The sequence below is a fragment of the Miscanthus floridulus genome, chromosome 6, assembly GCF_019320115.1.
Source record: "Miscanthus floridulus cultivar M001 chromosome 6, ASM1932011v1, whole genome shotgun sequence".
Lineage (NCBI taxonomy): Eukaryota > Viridiplantae > Streptophyta > Magnoliopsida > Poales > Poaceae > Miscanthus > Miscanthus floridulus.
Window position 1 is genome coordinate 100,539,850 of NC_089585.1, and position 23,648 is coordinate 100,563,497.

Below are 23,648 nucleotides of genomic sequence, written 5' to 3' on the forward strand. Positions count from 1 at the left end.
CAGTTTAATCCAGAAATATACCATCAGCAGGTTTGTGACAGCATACATGTATATGTGTATATTTCTTATGAACACTACAGCATGCATAGATGACATACTGATTGATACAGTAAGAGTACAAAATACAGTAATCATAGAGATTAGACTGTACCCAACGGAGGGTCCCATGCCGAGGGCATCGAAAGCTCCATTCACACTTGACATAGTGCGTTGCTCGAAGTCGTGGACCACAGTCGATGCAGGAAGATGTTCGCAGTACAGTCCTACGAACGGATCACCAGGAAGAAGACGCATTGACGTTTCAGGGAGAGGACGGATCCAAGAGCGATCTCCAGGAAGAAAATAGACGAGCAGTCGTGGATCGCTCCCAAAAAACCTAATCGCCGCTCACCCCGTGTAGGATTCTCAGACGGACAAGGGTTCCGGAGGCACCTGCTCTCCCGCTCCTCCGTGCGCGCAGAGGTACGGGACGGGGAAATCAGAAGGCTACTGATATGTGGTTCTCTCGGGAGTGGTTACGGAAGATTGGGTCTGGATTGACGGAAGACAGGATATATGGCTGCTGACGGAGAAGAGAAGACGAAGACAGCGGAGAATCCTAGGAGACGGGAAGCGGAAGAGACGGTAACTGACGCAGTCAGTTCGCATTTACCATCAAGGAGTGAAACTCCCGTGATAATATGGATTTAAGTGGTAAAAGACTAGCCATGCCCGCCCGCTCGCCGCCCGCCTGCCACGCCACGCCCACGCCCACGCCCTCGGACCGCCTTGGCCGGCGGCGGCGCGTGCGCGTGCGTGTGGCACGCATTTATCCTTTTCTCAGCTTCTCAATTTAGATGAATAATTTCCAACCATATAAGCTGAGTCAGCGTTCAGTCAAAATCACGTATGGTATTAAACCATACAACACTTAATGTTACGCACGATGGAGTTTTATTTAATTATTAAATATTATATGGGCCAAGTCCATATTATATCCAACAATCCCCACCAAACTCTAGGGTTTATAACAAAGTAGTATAAGAACCACATTTTTTTATATACCAGTGTTTCGATATAGACTGTTAAGTTGAACATCCATCTAGAATAATAGTTTTACTCAGTCATAACTGAATAATGGACTAAGCCTTGAATTGACAGTTTTGTGTGAGGTGAATGTCACTAAAGTCCTTTGCTGATACTGGGCAGCAAAAGACATCCCATCTATTTAAAGCATATAAGTCATATTTCAGTGCCTTTCATGAGTATTTAGAGATCATCCAAATCTCATAGACTGTGATCAACAGTCTGACTCATATAGGTGTGTTCCTCAAAAGATGTTCTGTAGGACAACATCTTTTCTTTGACAAGCCACTTGGAACACATTAAGGCAAAAGCCAGCCTGCCTTACAGAAAGAAAAGATATGCATCAGAAATAAATCTTACTAAGGATCTTTCCTCACAATTTACTACTAGCTTGTTTCACCGTCCTACTTCAAGGGATCTCCGATCACATAGAACAGGTTACCACTATAGTAAATTTCAAGTGAGTCTCAAACCCATCTCTTTCTATGCATTTTCTATCACATTGCGTGACAGACCCTTAGTGAACTGATCTGCCAGATTGTTAGACGTGTGAACATAGTCCAACGCTATTACTCCGGAGTTTCTCAATTTTCTGACAGATTTTATTCGTCTCTTAACATGCCTTGTGGATTTTATGTTATCCTTAGAACTGTTAACCTTCGTAATCACAGTCTGGTTATCACAGTTCATAGAAATAGCCGGTATGGGTTTTTCAACAACCGGTAAATCCATAAGGAGATCACGAAGCTATTCAGCCTCAGATCTAGTAGTGTCTAATGCTGTGAGTTCTGCTTCTATTGTAGACTTTGTTAAGATAGTCTGCTTGCAAGACTTTCAGAAAATAGTGCCACTGAAAGGTCCTAATATAGTTAGAGGGGGGTGAATAGCCTATTTAAAAATCTACAAATCAACTAGAGCAATTTGATTAGTATGACAAATAGCGTAATGCAAACTTGCTCTAGCTCTACAAGGGTTGCAAGCCACCTATCCAACAATTTTAGTTGCAATAATTACTTAGGCACATAAACTTGCTATGTAATTACTCACTAAGAGCTCTCAACCTTGCTACTCTAAAGAGCTCAACTAGATGAATATAAATAATAAAGCAAACTCTCAATTCTAATTACACTAAAGAGCTTGTGTCAACTAGTTTGCAAGAATATAAATAAGTGAGTAAGGTGATTATACCGACGTGTAGGGGATGAACCAATCACAAGATGAATATATAGCCAATCACCGGAAGAATGCCAAAGACAAGAGACAATCGATTTTCTCCCGAGGTTCACATGTTTGCCAACACGCTACGTCCCCGTTGTGTCGACTAACACTTGGTGGTTCGGCGGCTAAGAGGTGTTTCACAAACCTCGTCCACACAATAGGACACCGTAAGAACCGACCCACAAGTGAGGTAACTCAATGACACAAGCAATTTACTAGAGTTACCTTTCGGCACTCTGCCGGGGAAGGTACAACTCCCCTTACAATCACCGAAGGCGGCCACGAACAATCACCAACTCATGCTGATCCTCCATCGCTGCTCCAACCGTCTAGGTGGTGGCAACCACCAAGAGTAACAAGCGAAATCCGCAGCGCAATACGAATACCAAGTGCCTCTAGATGCAATCACTCAAGCAATGCACTTGGATTCTCTCCCAATCTCACAAAGATGATGAATCAATGATGGAGATGAGTGGGAGGACTTTGACTAAGCTCACAAGGTTGCTATGTCAATGAAAAATGTGCAAGAGTGCTCCCTTGAGCCGGCTATGGGGCTATAAATAGAGCCCTAATCAAATAGAGCCGTTATACCCCTTTACTGGGCAAAACACGCTCTGACTGGACGCTCCGGTTATACTGACCAGACGCTGGACACAGTGTCCAATCCACAGATGTAAGCCACGTGTCATTCTGAGTTAAACTTGAGCCGCCAGATCACAATGGCTATTAACTGACCGGACGCTCCGAAAAAACTGACCGGACGCTGAACCACCAACGTCCGGTCGTTTACAGTAAGGGTCTAAAACCGGTTTTCTTCGATCGGACGCGTCCGGTCCACCTTGATCGGACACAGACCAGCGTCCGGTGCTAAACCCTAGTCACTGTGTTGCCATGTCAGTTTGACTGGACGCAGAAACCAGCGTCCGGTGTATCTCAGGTCCAGCGTCCGGTGCAACACCGAAACTGGCGACCTTTCTGCCACACCTGACCGGACGCGCGCTGCCAGGGTCCGGTGCTTTCAGACCCAGCGACCGGTCAGTTGACCGACGCCAGCGTCTTCGCGATCAACTCGTTTTTACTTCTAACTTCTTCACCCTTGCTCCAATGTGTCAACCACAAGAAATTTGCATTCGGCGCAATAGAAAATAGGCATTCCATTCGGCGTAATAGAGAGAGGGACCCAAACCCATCTTAACCCTGCAAACACCACCTCCTTTGTAGATGTGCCAACACAACCAAGTGTATCACCTTGTGCATAAGTGTTAGCATATTTTCACAAACATTTTCAAGGGTGTTAGCACTCCACTAGATCCTAAATGCATATGCAATGAGTTAGAGCATCTAGTGGCACTTTGATAACCGCATTCCGATACGAGTTTCACTCCTTTTAATAGTACGGCTATCTATCCTAAATATGATCATACTCACTAAGTGTCTTGATCACTAAAACAAAATGGCTCCTACATTTTATACCTTTGCCTTGAGCATTTTGTTTTTCTCTTTCTTCTTTTCCAAGTTTAAGCATTTGACCATCACCATGCCATCACCATTGTCATGATCTTCGCCATTGCTTCATCACTTGGAGTAGTGCTAGCTATCTCATAATTATCTTGATAAACTAGGTTAGCACTTAGGGTTTTATCAATTAACCAAAACTAAACTAGAGCTTTCAGCCACCTTCAAGCGAAAACACATATCCACTTGTGGCATAAAGCTCATCAGTATCAGAAATCCAGTTGGCATCACAGTAGCCTTCTAGCACTTTTGGATGTCTGGTATAACAAATACCATAGCTTATGGTTTCTTTTAGGTAACGCATTACTCTCTCAAGAGCATGCCAGTGATCATCTCCTGGGTTTGACACAAACCGGCTCAACTTGTATACTACAAATGAGATGTCAGGCCTTGTTGCACTAGCAAGATACATGAGCGAACTAATGATCTGGGAATATCTCAACTGATCCCTTGCTATTCTTCGATTTTTCCTCAATAGCACACTAGAGTCATAAGGTGTAGGAGTAGGTGCACAGTCACTGAACCCAAAGCAACTCAGCACCTTTTCCACATAGTGGGTTTGTAACAGAGTTACCCCACCATCACCTTCTCTTAGAAGCTTGATATTAAGAATAACATCAACATCTCCCAAATCTTTCATCTAAAAATTATTAGTTAAAAATCCCTTCACCTCTTCGATCACTTTGAGGCTGGATCCAAAGATCAGTATGTCATCAACATATAAACACAAAATGACTCCTTCACCCCCACCATACCGATAGTACATATATTTGTCAGCTTTATTCACAACAAAGTCAGCAGATGTTAAAGTTCTGTCGAACTTTTCATGCTATTGCTTAGGAGCTTGTTTTAGGCCGTATAATGACTTTAATAATTTACACACTTTGCCTTCTTGACCATTTGCCACAAACCCATCCGGGTGATCCATATAGATCTCCTCCTCCAACTCTCCGTTTAGGAAAGCTGTCTTAACATCTATTTGATGAACGATAAGACCATAAGAGGCTGCCAGGGAAAGCAAAACTCAAATTATGGTCAATTGGGCAACCGATGAATAAGTATCAAAGAAATCATCACCTTTCTTTTGAGTATAACCCTTGGCCACAAGCCTTGCCTTGTACCTCTCAAGAGTACCATTAGGCCTAAGCTTTTTCTTGAACACCCATTTACACCCTATAGGCTTGCACCCATAGGGACGATCAACAATTTTCTAAGTTTCATTGGACATAACAGAATCCATCTCACTCCGTACTGCTTCCTTCCATAAGTCAGCATCAGGAGAGGAATATGCCTCTTCAATGGTCGTTGGTGTGTCATCCACAAGGTACATAATATAGTCATCACCAAAAGACTTTGCAGTCCTCTGTCTCTTGCTTTTCCTGGTGACTATAGTGTCATCCTCATCAGGATTTTGCACATAGGATTCCTCAATTTATTCTATTGGAGTAAAATTTTCATGCTCATGGAGAATTATAAATTCATGACTAGTTGTGCTAGGTGCATTTTTTATGGGAAACTCATTCTCAAAAAATGTAGCGTCTCTAGATTCCATGATTGTATCAACAGCCATCTCAGGAGCACTAGAGTTTATAATTAAAAATCTATAACTCACGCTGTGAATAGCATAACCAAGAAAAACACCATCAACAGTCTTTGGTCTAAGCTTTCGCTTTTTGTTTATTGGCACATTCACCTTTGCCAAACAACCCCAAGTTCGTAGGTAAGAGAGATTTAATCTCTTCTTCTCCCATTTCTCGAATAGTATAATTTCTTTATTCTTTGTGGGCACTCTATTCAGGACATGACACGCTGTCAAAATAGCCTCACCCCACCATTACTTAGATAGTCCTGCAGTCTTCAACATGGCATTAACCAAATCAGTTAGAGTGTGATTCTTTCTCTTTGCAATCCCATTGGACTGTGGTAAGTATAGTGTCATCCTTTCATGAATAATTCCATGCACCGCGCAAAACTCAAAAAATTCATTTGAGAAATATTCTCCCCTGCGATCGGACCGCATACGCTTGATTTTCTTCTCAAGTTGATTTTCTACCTCAACTTTATAGACTTTAAAATAATGCAACGCTTCATCTTTAGTTTTTAATAAATACACGTAGCAAAATCTAGTGCAATCATCTATAAATGTCATAAAGTATCGTCTACCGCCTTTAGTCAATTCGTCATTCATTTCGCATAAATCAGAATGAACGAGTTCTAATGGTGCCAAGTTCCTCGCCTCAGCAGCTTTGTGAGGCTTGCGCTGTTGCTTTGATTGCACACACACCTGGCACTTAGAATCTTTGACTAAGTTAAATTTCGGGATTAAATTCAGATTTGCAAGCCGCGTGAGACAGCCAAAATTAATATGACAAAGTCGTAAATACCATATATTCGACTCATCCAAAATAATAACATTGTTCACTACTTTATTACACACATCATCAAGCAGAGATAAGCGGAATAAGCCTCCGCAATCATAACCTTTTCCGACAAATATTCCATGTCTCGACACAACATATTTATTGGACTCAAGCACAATTTTAAAGCCATCGCGACACATCTGAGAAGCGCTAACAAGATTCTTCTTGATGGAGGGGACATGTTGCACGTTCTTTAATAGCACTGTCTTTCCTGAAGTAAACTTCAGAACGACCGTACCAGCACCAAAAACACGCGTATGCGAACCGTTTTCCATCAGCAAGGCTCCACTCCTGTCGGCCTGATAGGAAATAAACAAAGAAACATCAGCATACACATGAATATTAGCACCACTGTCCATCCACCACTCAGGTGAAAGACAAACTGAGAGAACAAAGGGTAAAGAATTATCATACCTAGATGTTCCTCCTCCAGTCTCGCTAATAACCACATTTGCCGATTTCTTTTCTTGCTTGTATTTGCGGTTTGGGCACGCACTTGCCCAATGCTCATCACTCCCGCAAACAAAGCATCCTCTATCTTTCTTGTTGTTTTTCTTCTAAAACTGTGCGGTCTGCTTAGGCTTTGCATTGTTGTTCTCTTGTATGTTCTTCTTTTTATTACGAGATGCAAATGAGTTTTTCTTCTGCACCATATTGGCAGCGGAAGACTCAACTCCTTTTTCACGATTGTCTTTTGCTCTCGCCCTCTCCTCAACATCAAGAGATCCAATAAGCTTAGCCACGCTAAACTCTTATCTCTTGTGTTTTAGAGAAGTAGCAAAATCTCTCCAAGAAGGTGGCAACTTAGCGATTATACCGCCGACCACAAACTTATCGGGCAACAAACATGAGAAATGTTCTAGTTCCTTTGCCAGCGCCTGTATCTCATGAGCCTGTTCGACCATAGAACGGTTTTCAACCATTTTATAGTCATACAGCTGCTCCATAAGGTACAACTCACTACCAGCATCAGAAACCCCAAACTTTGCCTCAAGAGCATCCCATAATTTTTTGCCTGATGTGCAAGATATGTAGTTTTTCTCATACTTGTGATGAAGTGCACTAATCACAGCGCCTCGAAACAGGTTATCGGCAGCCAAAAACTTTCGCTCCTCCTCAGGAGTAAACTGTTCAGGCTTCCTCTGTGCGGCGTGATAGCAGTTCATCGTAGTCAACCACAATACCATCTTTGCACGTCATATCATAAAATTCTTGCCATCAAAATTATTCGGCTTCAAAGCGACAGCAAATCTACTGACAGAAAATTGCCTATTATTAGGGTTTTGGATTGTTAAGAATTTAGGCATTTTCATTAACAGTTTAATCCAGAAATATAACATCAGCAGGTTTGTGACAACATATATGTGTATGTGTATATTTCTTATGAACGCTACAACATGCATAGATGACATACTGATTGATACAGTAAGAATATAAAATACAGTAATCACAGAGATTAGACTGTACTCAGCGGAGGGTCCCATGCCGAGGGCATCGGAGGCTCCATTCGCACTTGACATAGTGCGTTGCTCAAAGTCGCGGACCACAGTCGATGCAGAAAGATATTCGCAGTACAATCCCACGAACGGATCACCAGAAAGAAGACGCCTTGGCGTTCCAGGGAGAGGACGAATCCAAGAGCGATCTCCAGGAAGAAAATGGACGAGCAGTCACGGATCGCTTCCCAAAAACCTAATTGCCGCTCACCCCGTGCAGGATTCTCAGGCGGACGGGTCTGGACTGACGGAAGACAGGATATATGGCTGCTGACGGGGAAGAGAAGATGAATGTAGCGGAGAATCCCAGGAGACGGGAAGCGGAAGGGACGGTAACTGACGCAGTCAGTTCGCCTCCACCATCAAGGAGCGAAACTCCCGTGATAATGTGGATTTAAGTGGCAAAAGACTGGCCTCGGCCGGCGGCGGCGCGCGCGCGTGTGGCACGCCTTTATCCTTTTCTCAGCTTCTCAATTTAGATGAATAATTTCCAACCATATAAACTGAGTCAGCGTTCAGTCAAAATCCCGTATGGTATTAAACCATACAACACTTAATGTTACACACCATAGAGTTTTATTTAATTATTAAATATTATATGGGCCAAAGCTATATTATATCCAACATGTACTGTATAAAAAAGACAGCTGGCAGCACATTTTCCCATTTTTTGCAAGATAAAAGTGGTTAATTCACGGTGAGTTTCGTCTTTGCCGGAGAAGGCTGTGTTTAGTTCCTAAAAATTTTTCTAAAAAGTGATACAGTAACCATCATATTGAATCTTGCGATACGTACATGGAGCATTAAATATAGACGAAAAAAACTAATTGCACAGTTTAGTTGGAAATCGCAAGACGAACGTTTTGAGCCTAATTATTCCATGATTGAACACTAATTGTCAAATAAAAACAAAAGTGCTACGGTAGCCAATTTCCCAAATTTCACGAAACACAGCCGAAGTACTGTTTTGCACGCTGCACTTTTGCCAGCCGTCCGTTCAGCGAGTCAGTGACTCGTTTGACTGACAAGAAAAATACACGTGGCCATGCGGTAACATGAACCAACCCCAAGACTACCCACAATGTGAGTTAGAAGCGATGCCGAAACATGGAAAAGTGACTCTTGGCATCGGGTAGTGCCATTGTGTGTAGCGATGCCGAGTTCAAAAACATTGGCATCGAGGAACCTACATGCATCGGTGCTGAGGAATAAAATAGTATTTCATTGCCGGCGTTTGCTGCTTGCTCATGCATAGGAAATGAAGATGATGCTCTGACATTGGTCCCTACAAGCACATGTATGTCGATGCTGAACACTGTGATGTTGGAGTGTTTTTTCAGCATCGGCTGTGATAGTTTTCTCAGCCTCGACTACGCTGTGGGTAGTCTAATGATGCAGGGTTGAGATTCGCAACATATATTTGTGGGTTCGTGGACAAGAAAAATACTTAAAGGCTAAAGCTTCACCACAAGGAGAAAGAAAGAGGGATATTCGCAGGACCAGCAGCCGGACCACGTTTTCAGGGGCTCAAATCCGACGATGGCTGGCTGGTTCGTGGCTGGATCATGGATTATTACTGCTGGCTGATTTGGTGTGAGAGAAAAATACTGTTCCGAACTTTCGGCTGGAAATTTACGATCGTTTACGAGATCCACCAGCCAACCGAACAACAATCGGTTGTTGTGGAGTTCGTGTCAGTTGCAGCTCGGTGACTGACGGACCCGTGCTGGCTTCAGACTTTATAAGAGCCCCAGATTTTTAGCACGAGGAAGGAGTGAAGGACTAGGTGGAGTCTGCTAAACGAAAAGCAAAGGACCAAGCGAGGTGGTGCAATCATGAGCTCGCTGTACGATCTCTCCTGCTTCGCCGCTGGCCTTGCTGGTAATCTCCACCTCCTACGCCTCTCAGGATTCCAAAGCTCTGAATTGCTTTGTAGACTGGGTAGCTGAATGTTTTTCTTCCGATTTGTTCGCCATTGCAGGCAACGTCTTCGCCCTCGCCCTCTTCCTGTCGCCGGTGTAAGCTAGCCATGCCAGCACACTGATTATTTCTTTCTTTCTTTCTTGTCTTTCCGGCCTTTCTGTCGATGAACTGCTCACGAATGCGTTGCTGTTCTTGTCTTCCTGCGTGACACTCAGGCCGACGTTCAAGAGGGTCCTCAAGGCAAAGTCGACGGAGCAGTTCGATGGGCTCCCCTACCTGCTGTCCCTGCTCAACTGCTGCATCTGCCTCTGGTACGGCCTCCCATGGGTCTCCGACGGCGGCGGCAGGGCTCTCGTCGCCACCGTCAACGGCACCGGCGCGCTGTTCCAGCTCGCCTACATCTCGCTCTTCATCTTCTACGCCGACAGCAGGACCACTCGGGTAATTCAATTGCCTTCTTGCCGTCCTGGATTTTATCCAGCTGTCTGACTCACTGACTGACACCAGTAAAACGGGCCTGTTCTCCATTATTCTGTCCACAGCTCAAGATCACGGGGCTTCTGTTCCTAGTGGTCTTCGCGTTCGCGCTCATTGCGCACGCGAGCATCGCCTTGTTCGACCAGCCGGTGCGGCAGCTGTTCGTTGGCAGCGTGAGCATGGCGTCTCTGGTCTCCATGTTCGCTTCCCCACTGGCTGTCATGGTATGCTATCCCAATTCCCAAGCTATACTTCTTGATCGACTCGACTTCTCCCATGCTGTGTGTGTGAATTGTGATCATTGGTTTTTGAGTGCTTCGTCGTGGTTGTTCAGGGTTTGGTGATCCGCACCGAGTGCGTGGAGTTCATGCCCTTCTACCTGTCCCTCTCAACGTTCCTGATGAGCGCATCCTTCGCAATGTACGGCCTTCTGCTGCGTGATTTCTTCATATATGTGAGCGCTCCATCCCATCCAAATTTACTGTTTCATAAATGACAACGCTATTCAACGCGCGTATCTCCCGCAGAGTAGAGAAATTGTGCCCAAACTGTAGAACTCTCTCGTGATGGTACAAGCAACTAGTGCGAGAGAATAACAAGAAGTAAAATATCACGGACGGAGAAGAAATTAGTCATTTTTTTTAATGAATCGGTAGAAGAGCTGCCTGTTATATTAAAAAGAAAAAATCGGCCACGGTAGCACTGTACAAGGCGCTTTAGCCTGCCACGCCCCAAAGTAAAATATACATAGAAAAGGATAAAAAAAAAAGATAGAAGAGTTGCCAGATATTTTGCTCCGACCGCTTTCCAAAGCCTCGCCATTGGTCAATGCACCATGGATCGATCTGAGCGGAGGTTGTTGCCATTACCCTGCCTTGCCATAGATTTGTGGAGGTGTAAGAAGCTACTCCCTCTGTGCAAAAAAAAAATGATAAATTATATTTGATTAGAGAAAAAGTCAAATTTTGATAGTCAATAGTCAAGTTATGTGCAAATTTAGAGCATAAAACTTGCATCAATAGATTTGTGTTCAAAATATACCTCTAAGATGATATTGATGTTTTAGTAATTGATTACTCTTTCTATTCCAAATTATAAGATTTTGACTTTTCTAGTATATAGCTTTTACTATACACTTAGACATACACTAGCTATGTCTAAATAATAATAAAATCAATGTATCTATAAAATTCAAAACATCTTATAATTTAGAATGGAATTATAAGAGAAACTAAGAGTCTGCATTGTGCCGAGGATTAACAATGTATATATTGTTTTCAGTTCCCGAATGGGCTTGGAGTTATCCTGGGAGCAATGCAGCTGGTTCTGTACGCGTACTATAGCCAGAGATGGAAAAGCAGCGACTCATCTGCACCGTTGCTTGCCTGATCATAACTGAGTTGATCAGTCAATTGTCTGTGGCGTGGTTTGCATTCTGCGATCCTGGAGTTCTGGGAGAGGGGCGTTGGAGATGGTCAGCCTGTTCGTTTGGCTGGTTCGTGAAGAAGTACTGCTGATTGATTTATGTGAGAGAAAAATACTGTTCTGACTGGAAATTTACGATCGTTTATGACAAGCCATAGCCAAATGAATAAGCTGGATGTTTTGGAACAGATTATAAGTATTATTAGATTAGTTATATTTTATAATAAATTTATTTGAAGATATAAATTCTAATACTATTTACTATAAACTTAATCAAAATTAAACTCATTTGACCGGCACTGATCCTATAGCTCCATCCTATTGTGGAATGTGGACCGAGGGAGTAATATCTACTGTAGCAAATTAATTTGGTAAAATACTCCCCCTTACTAAATACCTTAGGGCCTATTTTGTAGTAATATAAAAAATACTCCATGAGAAAGAGAGTCTCTTTCTACTATTTCTGTTATAAATTATAGTTCGTTTGACTTTTTGACCTTAAGTTTGACCACTCATCTTATTTAAAAATTTACACTAAATATCACTTCTTTTGCTGTGGCTTGTTTTATTAACAAAAGTTCTTTAAGAATGACCTAAATTTGACTATATTTGCATAAATTTTTTTAAATAAGACGAGCGATCAAATTTAGAATAAAAAAAGTTAAAAGAATTATAATTTGGAATGGAGTGAGCACATTATATGTCTACTACTTGTGCCCTTCTATTTTTATCTATACTACTTTGTTGATTGCGAGAGACAAGCGAAATGTCCTGAGCCGCTGGCGCATCATGCGTCGGTGAATGTTAGAGGTGAGGAAGAGCTCTTTGCGTGGAGAACTTAGACAGGACGAAGAAGAAACACCGCAACAGAAAATCAACAATAAATTTGTCCCCACAAAACGCTCAGCCTTGTATAGCCGGCCCTTCTTCTCTCTGCGTTCTCCCTTGGGCTCCCACGTCCGCCCAACAAGCCGCCATTCTCGCCTCCATCAGGGGAGAGAAAGAGAGACTCGCCTCTCTTCCCACGGCTGCCGGACGCAAGATCTTCTAACCTTCTAACGGAGGTATCGCCTAATCAGTTGGTTGATTTGATGCGGCATTGCCCTGGTTGAATCTTCAACACGTTCGTTTATCGACCATAGGATTGGATGCGAATCTGCTTGTTTTATTAATCACCAATGCATGCCGAATATGTATAGGGTTCTTTTATTTTTTGAGGGGATGTATAGGGTTCATTGTTGGCTCGGATGTAGGGGTCATGTGACCCAATCAAATATTGGGATTAATCTTGTATTAGTATTAAACTAGCATTAGTATCTGCCTCTAGTTAATTTCGTTATTGTGCTTGGGTGAGCTGCATGCACATTTGCATGTAAGGGCTAGTGATGGTAGGGTTGAGTTGTGTTGTTTTACTGATGTCTAATTGTGTATTTAAGCATCCATGGACTCGCGTGCTTTGTTGAAACCCGTGAAATAGAAAAAATAAAATCAATAGCCAAGAAGTTGCGGAATGGCCAAAAAAAAAAAAAATCGCGTGTCCACTTTTTTTTGTACGGTTAGCATGCTGAAAAACTTATATTCAGGATCAGGGTTATGACAGTTCCGGGTATTGCATTAAGAAGAAGGCTTTCTCATACAGGTCGGGAAACCCCTCGAACCACTGCCCCAATCAAACATAGCGGTGCCGTGTAGCCTATATTAGAACGACTAGACCTATGCTTTGGTGTGAGACATACAAGGTGATTTTTTAACCCTAGCCTATAAATTTATTCACACGGAGAGTCGAACATAGAATCTGCGGGGTGCTACCTAAGAGCAGCTGTAGCGTGGTGCTAGCAAAACATTCCCTACGCTAGAGCATACTCCCTCTATCCCCCTATACTTGTCGTTCTAGGAGTAGTAGTTGTCTAGATTCACACAACCTTCAATGCATCTGTACACACTTATGTCCAGATTCAGTTAATTTTTGTTGCACTTTGTATAGAGCTAAAACGACGGTCCACAGATACATTAGCACGGAGGGAGTAGGTGCTAGGAAGCACCACATTGGCTTGGGTGCTTGTTTGAGCACCTGGTGCTACAAATAGAATATTATTTGTTATATTCATCTTATTTATTTCTTTAGGGAAAGTTGGAGAGCTTTTATAGATTGGGTCTCTCTTTTTTTTTGCTTAGACTATGAGTTCAGACGTTGGAGCAAATTTATCGATAGCACTACCTGCTGACGTGTCCAATGATTACAGATCGGATGACTAATCACGATTAATCGTGATTAGTCGTCCTTATCGTAAAAAGGTGCTCGATAAGGGTCATCGATTAGTTTGGACCGATTAGAAACCTTATCGTCCGATAAGTTGCGACTAATCATGATTAGTCGTCCGATCCGACACACATGACGACTAGTTGGGCCAGTATATTCAGCTAAAGAATTTGGCCCAGCTAAAGAATTCGGCCCACCTAATAGCTGGCCCATTAGGGTAAGATAAGAGTGAGTGTCTGAGTGACGACTGACGAGTGAAGGAGCTGGCTGCAGCCGCCGCACACGGCACATTTCTCTCTCGCTCTGGCTCTGCTCTCTCTCGCAGCTCCGTCCGCAGCGGCGCAGCTCCGTCCGCGGCCTGCAGCTCCCTCGCCGGCGCAGCTCCGTCCGCGGCCTGCAGCTCCCTCGCCGGCGCTGCTCCGTCCGCGGCCTGCAGCTCCGTCCGCAGCGGCGCAGCTCCGTCCGCCGGCGCAACTCGTCCACGGCCTGCAGCTCTGTCCGCAGCGGCGCAGCTCCGTCCGCGGCCTGCAGCTCCGTCCGCAGCGGCGCAGCTCCGTCCGTCGGCGTAGCTCGTCCGCCGGCGCAGCTCCGTCGGTCAAGCGCCAGGGTGCGGACGATCTATGAGAGCAAGCTCCTGGAGCACGACCCCGAGCGCCACCTCGCCTGTCTCCTCCCCTGTCTCGCGCGGACGGCGTTCACGAACAAGGACTGCGGCAAGGGCGAGCGCGAGGCACAGTGGGCGGTAGAGCAGAGGGCACTCCACGGCCTGAACCAGCTCGCCACCTCCTCCTCCTCCGACCTTCTAGTCTGCAGCTCCGTCCGCGCCTCTCGCCGGCGTCCGCAGCATCAAGATGAGCCACCCCTCTGCCTCCTCTGCCATGTTTACATATATTTACATCATATATATATATATATATATAGTATATACATGGTCGATCAGGCCATCTAGGCACAAGGACGACTAAATGTCCGACTAGCCGATTAGACCGATTAGGACCGACTAATCGTCCCTTATCGATGACTAATCGTCCCTTATCGACTTATCGGTGGTCATACGACTAGCCTCGATAATACGATCTGAAAACATTGGACGTGTCTTGCTTAGCAATTTCTAGAGAACTTATACGTTGCAGCTGCTCTAACCAACTAGAGGCACTTTCACCAACTAGCAGGGTGACCCGTGTTGTTTCACGGATAATCAAATTATTTTTCTTGCAATTTAGCGAAAATATCGTATGTTATGATTTTTTTCGTGCAATGATGCTATTACATAGTCCAGCATCCTTGATGTCCATTGTGAATTCGATTCAACATAAGTATATAATTGGATTCAAACTTTAATATATAATAACTGACTGTCATTTTGCATTCCCAGTGCCATTGAACATAAATAATCGAACTCAAACTTTCATATATTTAATAATAACTGACGAGCTTTGTTACCGTGTTTTCTTTTTATGCCACGAGCTCTGTTACCGTGCTTGGGAGGAAGCAGATGATTCCTCTCTACGTAATTATTCTCCGCTGTTGATGATGCAAATAAATAAATAATTATACTTGAGGGCATTTTAGTTCTTTGACTTCGGCCATTTACCTCTAATAACGAAATAGTTATTTTCTTCTAAACACGCCATCTGCCCCCTCGCGCTTTTGCCCCATGGTCGCCGCCGCCGCTTCCCTGCTCGCTATGTCACACATCTGGTAAAGGTCGCCATTGTTTGCCTTCCCGGAGCCCGCCAGTGGGCGCATGCTGCCCCCGTCGCTGCCGCCTGCCTGCCCGCAGTCCATTGCGCCCACACCACATGCCCAGAGTTGCCGGCGCCCACCTGACCGAGGTCGCTGGCAGGCATGGGAGGCAACCGCGAGAGGCCGATGCGCTACCCAGGGTCGGTGTGGTTGCGGAGGGGGATTGACAGCCGCCGCAGCAGCCGAGAAGACAACGAGCCATCGCCAGTGAATCCCGTAGGTCGAGCTTTGCATTGTTTGGGTTCGGTGGAATTAGATAAACCATGTAAGTACATTTATGCCCTTTAAAATAAATTTGTAACTTCAGCGCATCACGCAAATGAAGGAACTGGATGAGGAACTTCAAGCCTATGACGATAGTGTCCACTGACATATATGAGATTTAGTGGATGTTTTAGGCTTTTTCAGTCATTTTATGCTTCTGTGAAACTGGTGTTCCCAGTCTGTAATTCTGTATCAAACTACTGCTTTCTTAAAAGCTGAGGCTTCTCCTCTTTTAAAAAATAAATAAATAAATTTGTAATTAGTTCCTGGTCCACTAATTTTTGTTTCCGGTCCAATACTTAAGTTCCTTTCAGTCGGTTTTCCTTTTTTTTACCATTAGATTTTTCTGGATGAATGGCTGTTATTTTTTCGAAGCACTGTAAAATTTCTCTTAACTGACAGTTAATTTACATTCCCAGGCATACCAATTGTAATCGTCTAGAAGCATGACAAACCAACTCTAAAGAAAGTATTTATTGTTAGCGTGCTGTACGTACAGGTGTTGGCTTCTGTTCGGTATTCCTGTTGTTTCTCTTCACAAAGTTTTGATTCCCATGTCCCCCTAGATATTTCTTTGCAAACATGCTCCTATTTCATCAGTAGTGCCATAAGAGGCTAATTGTTGTAAAAGAACATATGGGGTTCATGGTATGTGCAAACCACTAGATTGTCAGGACAAAAGTTTGTTGGGAATCATGTGAACTAATCCTATGTTTGGGGAATTGCAACATTGTTTCATCATGGCACTTTTTCTTCCACCTTTTGCTACAATTTGCCTTTTCTGTTATTGCCAAATGATTTGTCAACTTCTATTTTTTCAAAATGAAAAAAACATTCCTGTGATACATTAATAATGACATATCAAAAGCTTCATTTTTTCTTTTTTCTTTTATTTCTTGTGTTTGCAGTTGTGGATGAAAAGAGCTGACAGTAGGATGTTGACTTGTAGCTGTTTAGATGACACCGGATGAAAATGTAAGGCTATAAACATGACTATTAATATATGATATTTTATTTCACTTTCTTATCAATTGCACATGTGGCAAAACTTCTGTGATACCACATTTGTGTTTCATTTTCTGAAGGCCCTTATTACTCTAAAGAAAGGTAGCAAGCTTATCAAGTATAGCCGGAAAGGAAAACCCAAGATCCGTTCTTTCAGACTTTCTAGTGTAAGTTCATAGATACTCGTTCCTTTGATCTTGAAATGATTTTGTTCAACTTGTGGAATATAGCTTATTCTTAAACTGAATTACGTGAGAAGCTCTGAAGTGAAACATGGTAAAGGGAAAATAACAAAAGAAGGAAACTTATTGCTAAAAGCAAAGATGTGCCTATATTGGTAATTTAGTATAGATGCTAAAAGTCTATATAGGCTGTTAATGGAGGAGTAAAGTGCTTAATATGTGCCTTTTTTTTCAATGTATATGCTTCTTGCAATATGGATAGGAATAATCTTCACATGCAAACATTGGCGTCCACTTTATGAAATTTGTATGTTTAAAATCTGATTACCAATATATTTGAGGGAATATATATGCTGAGTAATATGCATATATGCCAATTGCCTGACATGGGGATGATGTGTTTGACACTGTTTGCTTCACCCTCCTTGTTACAGGATGAAACAGCATTAATTTGGTATTCTCACAAAAAGGAAAAGTTCCTCAGACTGTCCTCTGTATCTAAAGTCATTCCTGGACAGAGAACTGTAAGTTTACTATTATCAATATTTTTCTTGCTGGCATAACCATACCGGCAGTAAATATTAAAAGAAGAGTATGTATATTGCAATAGACACTATATTGCAGTTTAGCTAACATTTTCCTTCTGGAAAATGAATATTTAAATCTAAGTTCTACCATGTCCTTACATGTTTATCTCTTGATCAGGCTGTTTTTAGGAGGTTTTTACGCCCTGAAAAGGACTATCTATCATTTTCACTCATATACAAGAACGGTCAACGTTCCCTTGATCTGGTAAAGATAAATTTGTGAGCTTCTAACCATTAACCGATACTAAATATATTAAAGCTACAATAGAATAATATAATGATGACAGTTGTACCGTGGATTTCTTTCTTTCTATATAGGTTTGCAAAGATCAAGTTGAAGTTGAAGTTTGGTTTTCAGCACTCGAGGGGTTAATAAGTTCATGCCATAGAAATTCTTCAGTTGATGAGCACAATGATAGAGTATCATTCTCTGATGTGAGTTTGTGTTCCTAAACAGTTCTCCTTTTCTTCCGGGCATGTGGTTTATTGTTTCTATGTCAATTTGATGTTCTGATGCCAAATGAGAGTATGTTAATAAGGTAGGATTGCTTTTTATACATCATTATACATGCACTTAATATTATTATATGTTTGATTTCCCCTAGTTACACTTGGAGATTATTTTTACTAAAACAAAATAGGTACTTGCATGTTTGGAAGCTTAAAGTTTGAGATCGATAGTCAGCTATATGTTTGTGCCTTGAATTTTCCTGTGAAGAATGAGCATCCATACTTCGACATTTCCACCCTGTAGCTACCCATCCTAGACTTGTTCTTAGTTCTTATGTAGCTTGAGATTTGTATGTATCTTTATTTGATTTACGAAATGCAGTATATTGTGATCTAATTTGTGGTTTTGCTTTCCAGGATGTATCATATTATCAAGATAGTCATCCATATGATTCAACACTAGATATTGCTTCAAGTATTTCACGTAGTTTTAACACAGCAGGTTATTGCGGAGGCAGTTCTTTTAGTTTCCGAAGATCAGATGCTGGATCTGATCGTGCAAATATGATAAGAACTAGTGGTGCAGATAATACTCGACTTAGTATTTCCAGTGCCGCCCCTAGCTCTTCCAGTCAGGGTTCTGGAAAAGATGACATAGAATCCCTTGGTGATGTTTATGTATGGGGTGAAGTTTGGACTGATGCGGCCCCATCAGATGGACACACAACCTCGTCATGCTCAAAAGTAGACGTTTTGATCCCCAAACCTTTAGAATCAGATGTTGTATTAGATGTTAATCAGATAGTATGTGGTTCAAGGCATGTTGCTCTTACTACCAGGCAAGGGGAGGTGTTTACATGGGGCGAGGAACTTGGCGGGCGCCTTGGTCATGGAACTGATACAGATATTAGTCGTCCCAAGCTTGTAGAGTCAATATCCGTGACCATAGTTGATTTTATTTCATGCGGAGAGTTCCATACCTGTGCTATATCTGCTTCTGGTGATCTGTTCAATTGGGGGGATGGTTCTTACCATGCTGGATTGCTTGGATACGACACTGGGGCTAGCCATTGGCTTCCAAAACATGTCTCAGGGCCCTTGGAGGGACTTCAGGTACTATCTGTTGCATGTGGCTCATGGCATTCAGCTCTGATCACGTCAACTGGAAGACTCTACACATTTGGTGATGGAACATTTGGTGCTCTTGGGCATGGAAACCGTGAAAGCTCCGCGTACCCAAAAGAAGTGGAAGCCTTGAATGGATTTAGAACTATCAAAGTTGCATGCGGAGTCTGGCATTCTGCAGCAATTGTGGAGGCCACTGTTCAGACAGGCATGAGTGTGGTGTCTAAGAAGCTGTATACCTGGGGTGATGGAGATAAGAATCGTTTAGGCCAAGGGGACAAAGAAGCTAGGCTGATTCCTACTTGTGTTCAAGCGCTTCTTGAGCACAATTTTCATCAGCTGGCCTGTGGACAAAACATGACTGTTGCCCTTGCTACATCTGGTCATGTGTATACCATGGGTAGTTCTGACAATGGTCAGCTCGGAAATCCAAAATCTGATGGTAAACAACCTTGCTTGGTCAAAGATAAACTAGCTCACGAGTTGGTTGAAGAGATCTCATGTGGAGCCGCTCATGTTGCAGTTCTAACGTCAAGAAGCGAAGTCTACACATGGGGAATGGGTGCCAATGGAAGACTTGGTCATGGTGACCTCAATGACAAAAAGGCACCAACTATTGTCGAAGCATTTAAAGATCGGCATGTCAAAAGTATATCATGCGGTTCAAACTTCACTACATGTATTTGCATACATAAGTGGGTGTCAGGAGCAGATCAGTCTGTTTGCACAGGTTGTAGGCAGGCATTTGGTTTCACGAGAAAGAGACATAATTGCTACAACTGTGGGCTAGTACACTGCCATGCTTGCAGTTCAAGAAAAGTGCTCAAGGCTGCTCTGGCACCAACTCCTGGCAAACCGCATCGTGTATGTGATTCATGTTTCCTGAAATTGAAGAATGCAGATACCAGCAGCAGCAATGCCAACAGAAGAAATGCTGCTACTCGTCGCTCTACTGATAGTAGAGAAAAACCAGAGAGGCCAGAAATAAGGCCTCCTAGGCTTGTGGCAACATCGTCAGCAGAGCCAGTCAAGTATATGGAGGTAAAAGCAGCTAAAAGTGATATGAAAACTGCAGATTCGATCATGAAGGCATCTCAAGCTTCGGCTCTACTACAGTTCAAAGATCTTGGTTTTGCTGCCCAATTTGGTGGTGGGCTTCAACCTATGGGAATGTCACCAGCACTAGCTATGTCGCCTGCAATACCGGCGTTTTCTTTGGCACCTCCATCTCCATACACAAAGAAAGCAAAATCACCTCCTGCATCTGCTATTCCACAGAGCTGTAAAGTTGATGTTGATCACTTGCAGAAGTCAAATGACTTGCTGAATCAAGAACTTCTGAAATTGCAGTCTCAGGCAAGTACGATGCTGTATTGTACTTTCTAATTTGTCACGTTTAGCTGCTTTGTCAAAGTATTATGTCTTCAACAGGTTGATATTTTGACAAAAAAGTACGCAAGCTGCTGTATTATACTTCATATATAATTCGTTATGGTTAGCTGCTTTGTTGAAGTATTATCTTTTTAACAGGTTGAGGATTTGAAACAAAAGTGCGAAGCACAACATGAGCAGCTTCAGAAATCAGATAAAAAAGCTAAGTCAGTTGCCTCTATGGCCACTGAAGAATCCTCAAAACGTAATGCTGCCGTGGAGTTTGTCAAATTTGTTGATCATGAGGTACTGTAAAGATTTGCATGCACTTCTGAAAGCTTGTGTTTCATATCCTTTATATTATGAATTTACATGATATGGTCTAACTTTAAAGATAGTTTCCATTCATGAAATTCTTTTTTTAATAAGTTGATAGAATCGAAAATGTCATTCCAGTTTGATGATTTGATCTATCAATGGGTTTATGTGGCTGGTGTACACACATTAATCTACCACTCTTTTGCAGCTCAAGGGTATTGTGGATAAACTGCCTGTTGATGCTGCCGACAGCATGAAAGCTTTGCAAATGAAGACACAGTCTCTCTTGAGGGAACAATCAGGTCACCCATCAGAACTCATGAATCCAATGGAACGTGATCATCTTCACCTATCCAGTGGTGGAAGTGGAAGATATGATTTGGTCACTCATAAGTCAGGAGGTGTAGGTTACCTGACAATGTCTCAAGATGGCAGTTCTGCTAGTGGCTCAGCCATTTCCATCACAAGTGAATCCCCATCCCATCGTTTCATGGAAAACAGTGCAAAGGCCCATGGTTATTTTGCCCCGAAACATGGTACCCATGGAGAGGTGCAGTTAATTGAGCAGTTTGAACCTGGCGTATATGTGACACTTATCCAGCTGAAGGACGGTACCAAAGTATTCAAGCGGGTACGATTCAGGTACCATTTTCCCCCTTCAATGGAGTAAAAATTCTGAATTTGAAATTACTATGGTTTTACCTTAACTTTCACTATAGACTGAAACTTGTCTGTTTGGACAGCAAGAGGAGATTTGCAGAGAATCAGGCTGAAGAATGGTGGAGGGAAAACCAAGAGCGGGTCTTCAAGAAATACAACCATCCAACTCATGCACATGGAAACACAACATCTTCTCACGAGGAAGAACATCATTCATGACCTCCAAATCAGGTCCACACAGGTCGTCGAGGATGCGTTACATGATGAGACACTGCAAAATAGATTTTTGACAGGAAACTCTGCTCTCTGCTCAGGAGATTTGCTTGGAGGAGGGCATCATGTAGGAGCTTTATCACGTGAAATAGGGTAACACAGGACCTACTGTTGTTTTGTTCGTTATTTTCTTGTAAATTATAGATTACTATTGCTCTCTTTTGTCCTTTTTACCCTGTTCAAACCCCCTTCTGACAAAGGTATTCATGTCCGAAGCCAACTTATGTTGAGCATTCACTTGATTTGCTCTAGGCAATTAGTCTATTTAATTACGGCCGACTGGTTGTTGATGTTATGAAATCTTTGGTTCAGATAATCAGATTTAAAGTGCCTTAATTATCTGAAAAAAATATTTTTGAATGAAGTTGACAGCGACTGTTACAAATAGTTGTTTCGATTTACATGAAGTCAAGGTTAAGAAAGGTGAAAGGCAAACTATGTTCAGACCACAACATGATGGTGCAACACCAACAAAGGTTTTATAGCTACATGTTGTAAAACCTTGTTGGAGGATAGACCACCTCAGCTGGGCCCTTAGCACAGCCATGTTCCCGGTCCCGGTCCCGGTCCCGGTCCTGGTCCTAGAACAGGAATGGAAGCTTGGGGTATCATTTTATAACGTGGAAATTTCCGTTTGCGTTCCCGAAACGTAGATGTTCCTGGAACGTAAAACATGATAATAGGAACGTGGGCCATGTTCCCGTTCCCGGAACAGGAATGGAAGCTTGGGGTACCATTTTATAACGTGGGAACGAGAACGTAGACGTTCCCGGAACGTCGAACATGGGAACAGGAACGTATGCCATATTCCCGTTCCCAGGCTGGTAAGGCTGGGCCTAGGACTCCTGTTGTGGGTGGGCAATGGGTGAGAATGAGAAACGGTAGTCCGAAGGAAGAAAGAACAAAGGTGGAAGTGAGGGGATAGGATGGAGCGATGGACATCATAATGAGAAATGAATGAAAGAAAAAAAAGTTGAAAGTAAGGGACATACGTATGGGGAGAGAGACAATGATCATGGATGAAAAAAATTTCTCCCTTTAATATTGTACTAGCAAACATGCCCGTTGTATAACTTGCATTGCAATAGGACATACAACTTGGGAGAGAGTGTGATAACGGATGATAATGAGCTATCTATCTTTGTTGGATCTAATTGGACTTGGCCCAACCTTATTTTAACTAAATCAAATAAATTTCAAGGCTCATAATGAACTCTAGGTGCAATAAAAGATTAATCATAAGAGAAATAAACTAGAAATTGAGTCATCTTAAATGGATGATTATTGTATGCACATGTTGTGAGGTTAATAAAAGATGAAGTCGAACCCCACACCAGCGCACATCGTGGCATAGACTCAGGCTTAGGCGGAGAGGCCATGACATAAGCGGTGCTAGTAAGGTTCTACAACTCCAAACTATAACCGACCCGTGTTGGAGTGAGAAGAGTGGCAGTGAGGGATGATAACCAAGAGATGGAAGAAGAGGTGTGGAAAGTGAAGGAAAGAGAGTAGCAGACTAATGAAAATGGGTGAGAGCGAAGGATGAACAGAAAATTTGTGGCTTTGAATATTATACTAGTAAATATGCTCTTATATTGTAATTGGATGTATAATCTGTTTGCACGATACTCGTGCCGATGATAATGAGCTACCTATTTTTATTGGATTTTATTGGGCTTAATTAGCCTAATCTGGGTGCTCATGTCCATAATAAATGCTAGCACAATAAAGTATAATCATGTGTGGAAAATTGATAGAAGATTGACTCAACTTAAATGAGTGACTATTGTGTGCATCTATTATTCTATTGTGAGTTTTAAAAAAGCGGAAGACAAACCACACTCCCGCACGTACGCCGCGACACGTAT

The 23,648-nt window shown here is 42.7% G+C and overlaps 2 protein-coding genes across 4 annotated transcripts; both read left to right on the top strand.

The window, feature by feature from the left end:
* Positions 1 to 9,180: 9,180 nt before the first annotated feature.
* LOC136456433 (bidirectional sugar transporter SWEET2b-like) lies at positions 9,181 to 11,732 on the top strand. The gene is made up of 6 exons (XM_066456300.1): positions 9,181 to 9,595; positions 9,696 to 9,732; positions 9,853 to 10,078; positions 10,180 to 10,338; positions 10,449 to 10,568; positions 11,396 to 11,732. Exons 1-6 carry the CDS (start codon positions 9,550 to 9,552, stop codon positions 11,501 to 11,503), a joined length of 696 nt encoding a protein of 231 aa, XP_066312397.1. The 5' UTR covers positions 9,181 to 9,549; the 3' UTR covers positions 11,504 to 11,732.
* Positions 11,733 to 12,238: 506 nt separating this feature from the next.
* Positions 12,239 to 22,106, top strand: LOC136456432 (PH, RCC1 and FYVE domains-containing protein 1-like). Of its 3 annotated transcripts, XM_066456298.1 has the most exons (11): positions 12,239 to 12,603; positions 16,229 to 16,308; positions 16,718 to 16,784; positions 16,895 to 16,981; positions 17,431 to 17,520; positions 17,702 to 17,788; positions 17,902 to 18,018; positions 18,451 to 20,514; positions 20,689 to 20,835; positions 21,056 to 21,489; positions 21,591 to 22,106. In XM_066456298.1, the coding sequence occupies exons 3-11, from the start codon at positions 16,767 to 16,769 to the stop codon at positions 21,724 to 21,726; spliced, it is 3,180 nt and encodes a 1,059-aa protein (XP_066312395.1). In that variant the 5' UTR covers positions 12,239 to 12,603; positions 16,229 to 16,308; positions 16,718 to 16,766; the 3' UTR covers positions 21,727 to 22,106. The 3 variants fall into 3 exon arrangements, with proteins under 3 accessions (XP_066312395.1, XP_066312396.1, XP_066312394.1); XM_066456299.1 differs by lacking the exon at positions 16,229 to 16,308; XM_066456297.1 differs by lacking the exons at positions 12,239 to 12,603; positions 16,229 to 16,308 and adding an exon at positions 15,097 to 15,810.
* Positions 22,107 to 23,648: the final 1,542 nt, after the last annotated feature.

Excerpts from the sequence above, each read along its gene's own strand:
- LOC136456433 (XM_066456300.1), top strand. The coding sequence starts at position 9,550 with ATGAGCTCGCTGTACGATCTCTCCTGCTTCGCCGCTGGCCTTGCTG. Across the intron at positions 9,596-9,695 it reads CTTCGCCGCTGGCCTTGCTG|GCAACGTCTTCGCCCTCGCC; the intron begins GTAATCTCCACC and ends TCGCCATTGCAG. Across the intron at positions 10,339-10,448 it reads CTTCCCCACTGGCTGTCATG|GGTTTGGTGATCCGCACCGA; the intron begins GTATGCTATCCC and ends GTGGTTGTTCAG.
- LOC136456432 (XM_066456298.1), top strand. Across the intron at positions 18,019-18,450 it reads ATAGAGTATCATTCTCTGAT|GATGTATCATATTATCAAGA; the intron begins GTGAGTTTGTGT and ends TTTGCTTTCCAG. Across the intron at positions 21,490-21,590 it reads TTCAAGCGGGTACGATTCAG|CAAGAGGAGATTTGCAGAGA; the intron begins GTACCATTTTCC and ends CTGTTTGGACAG.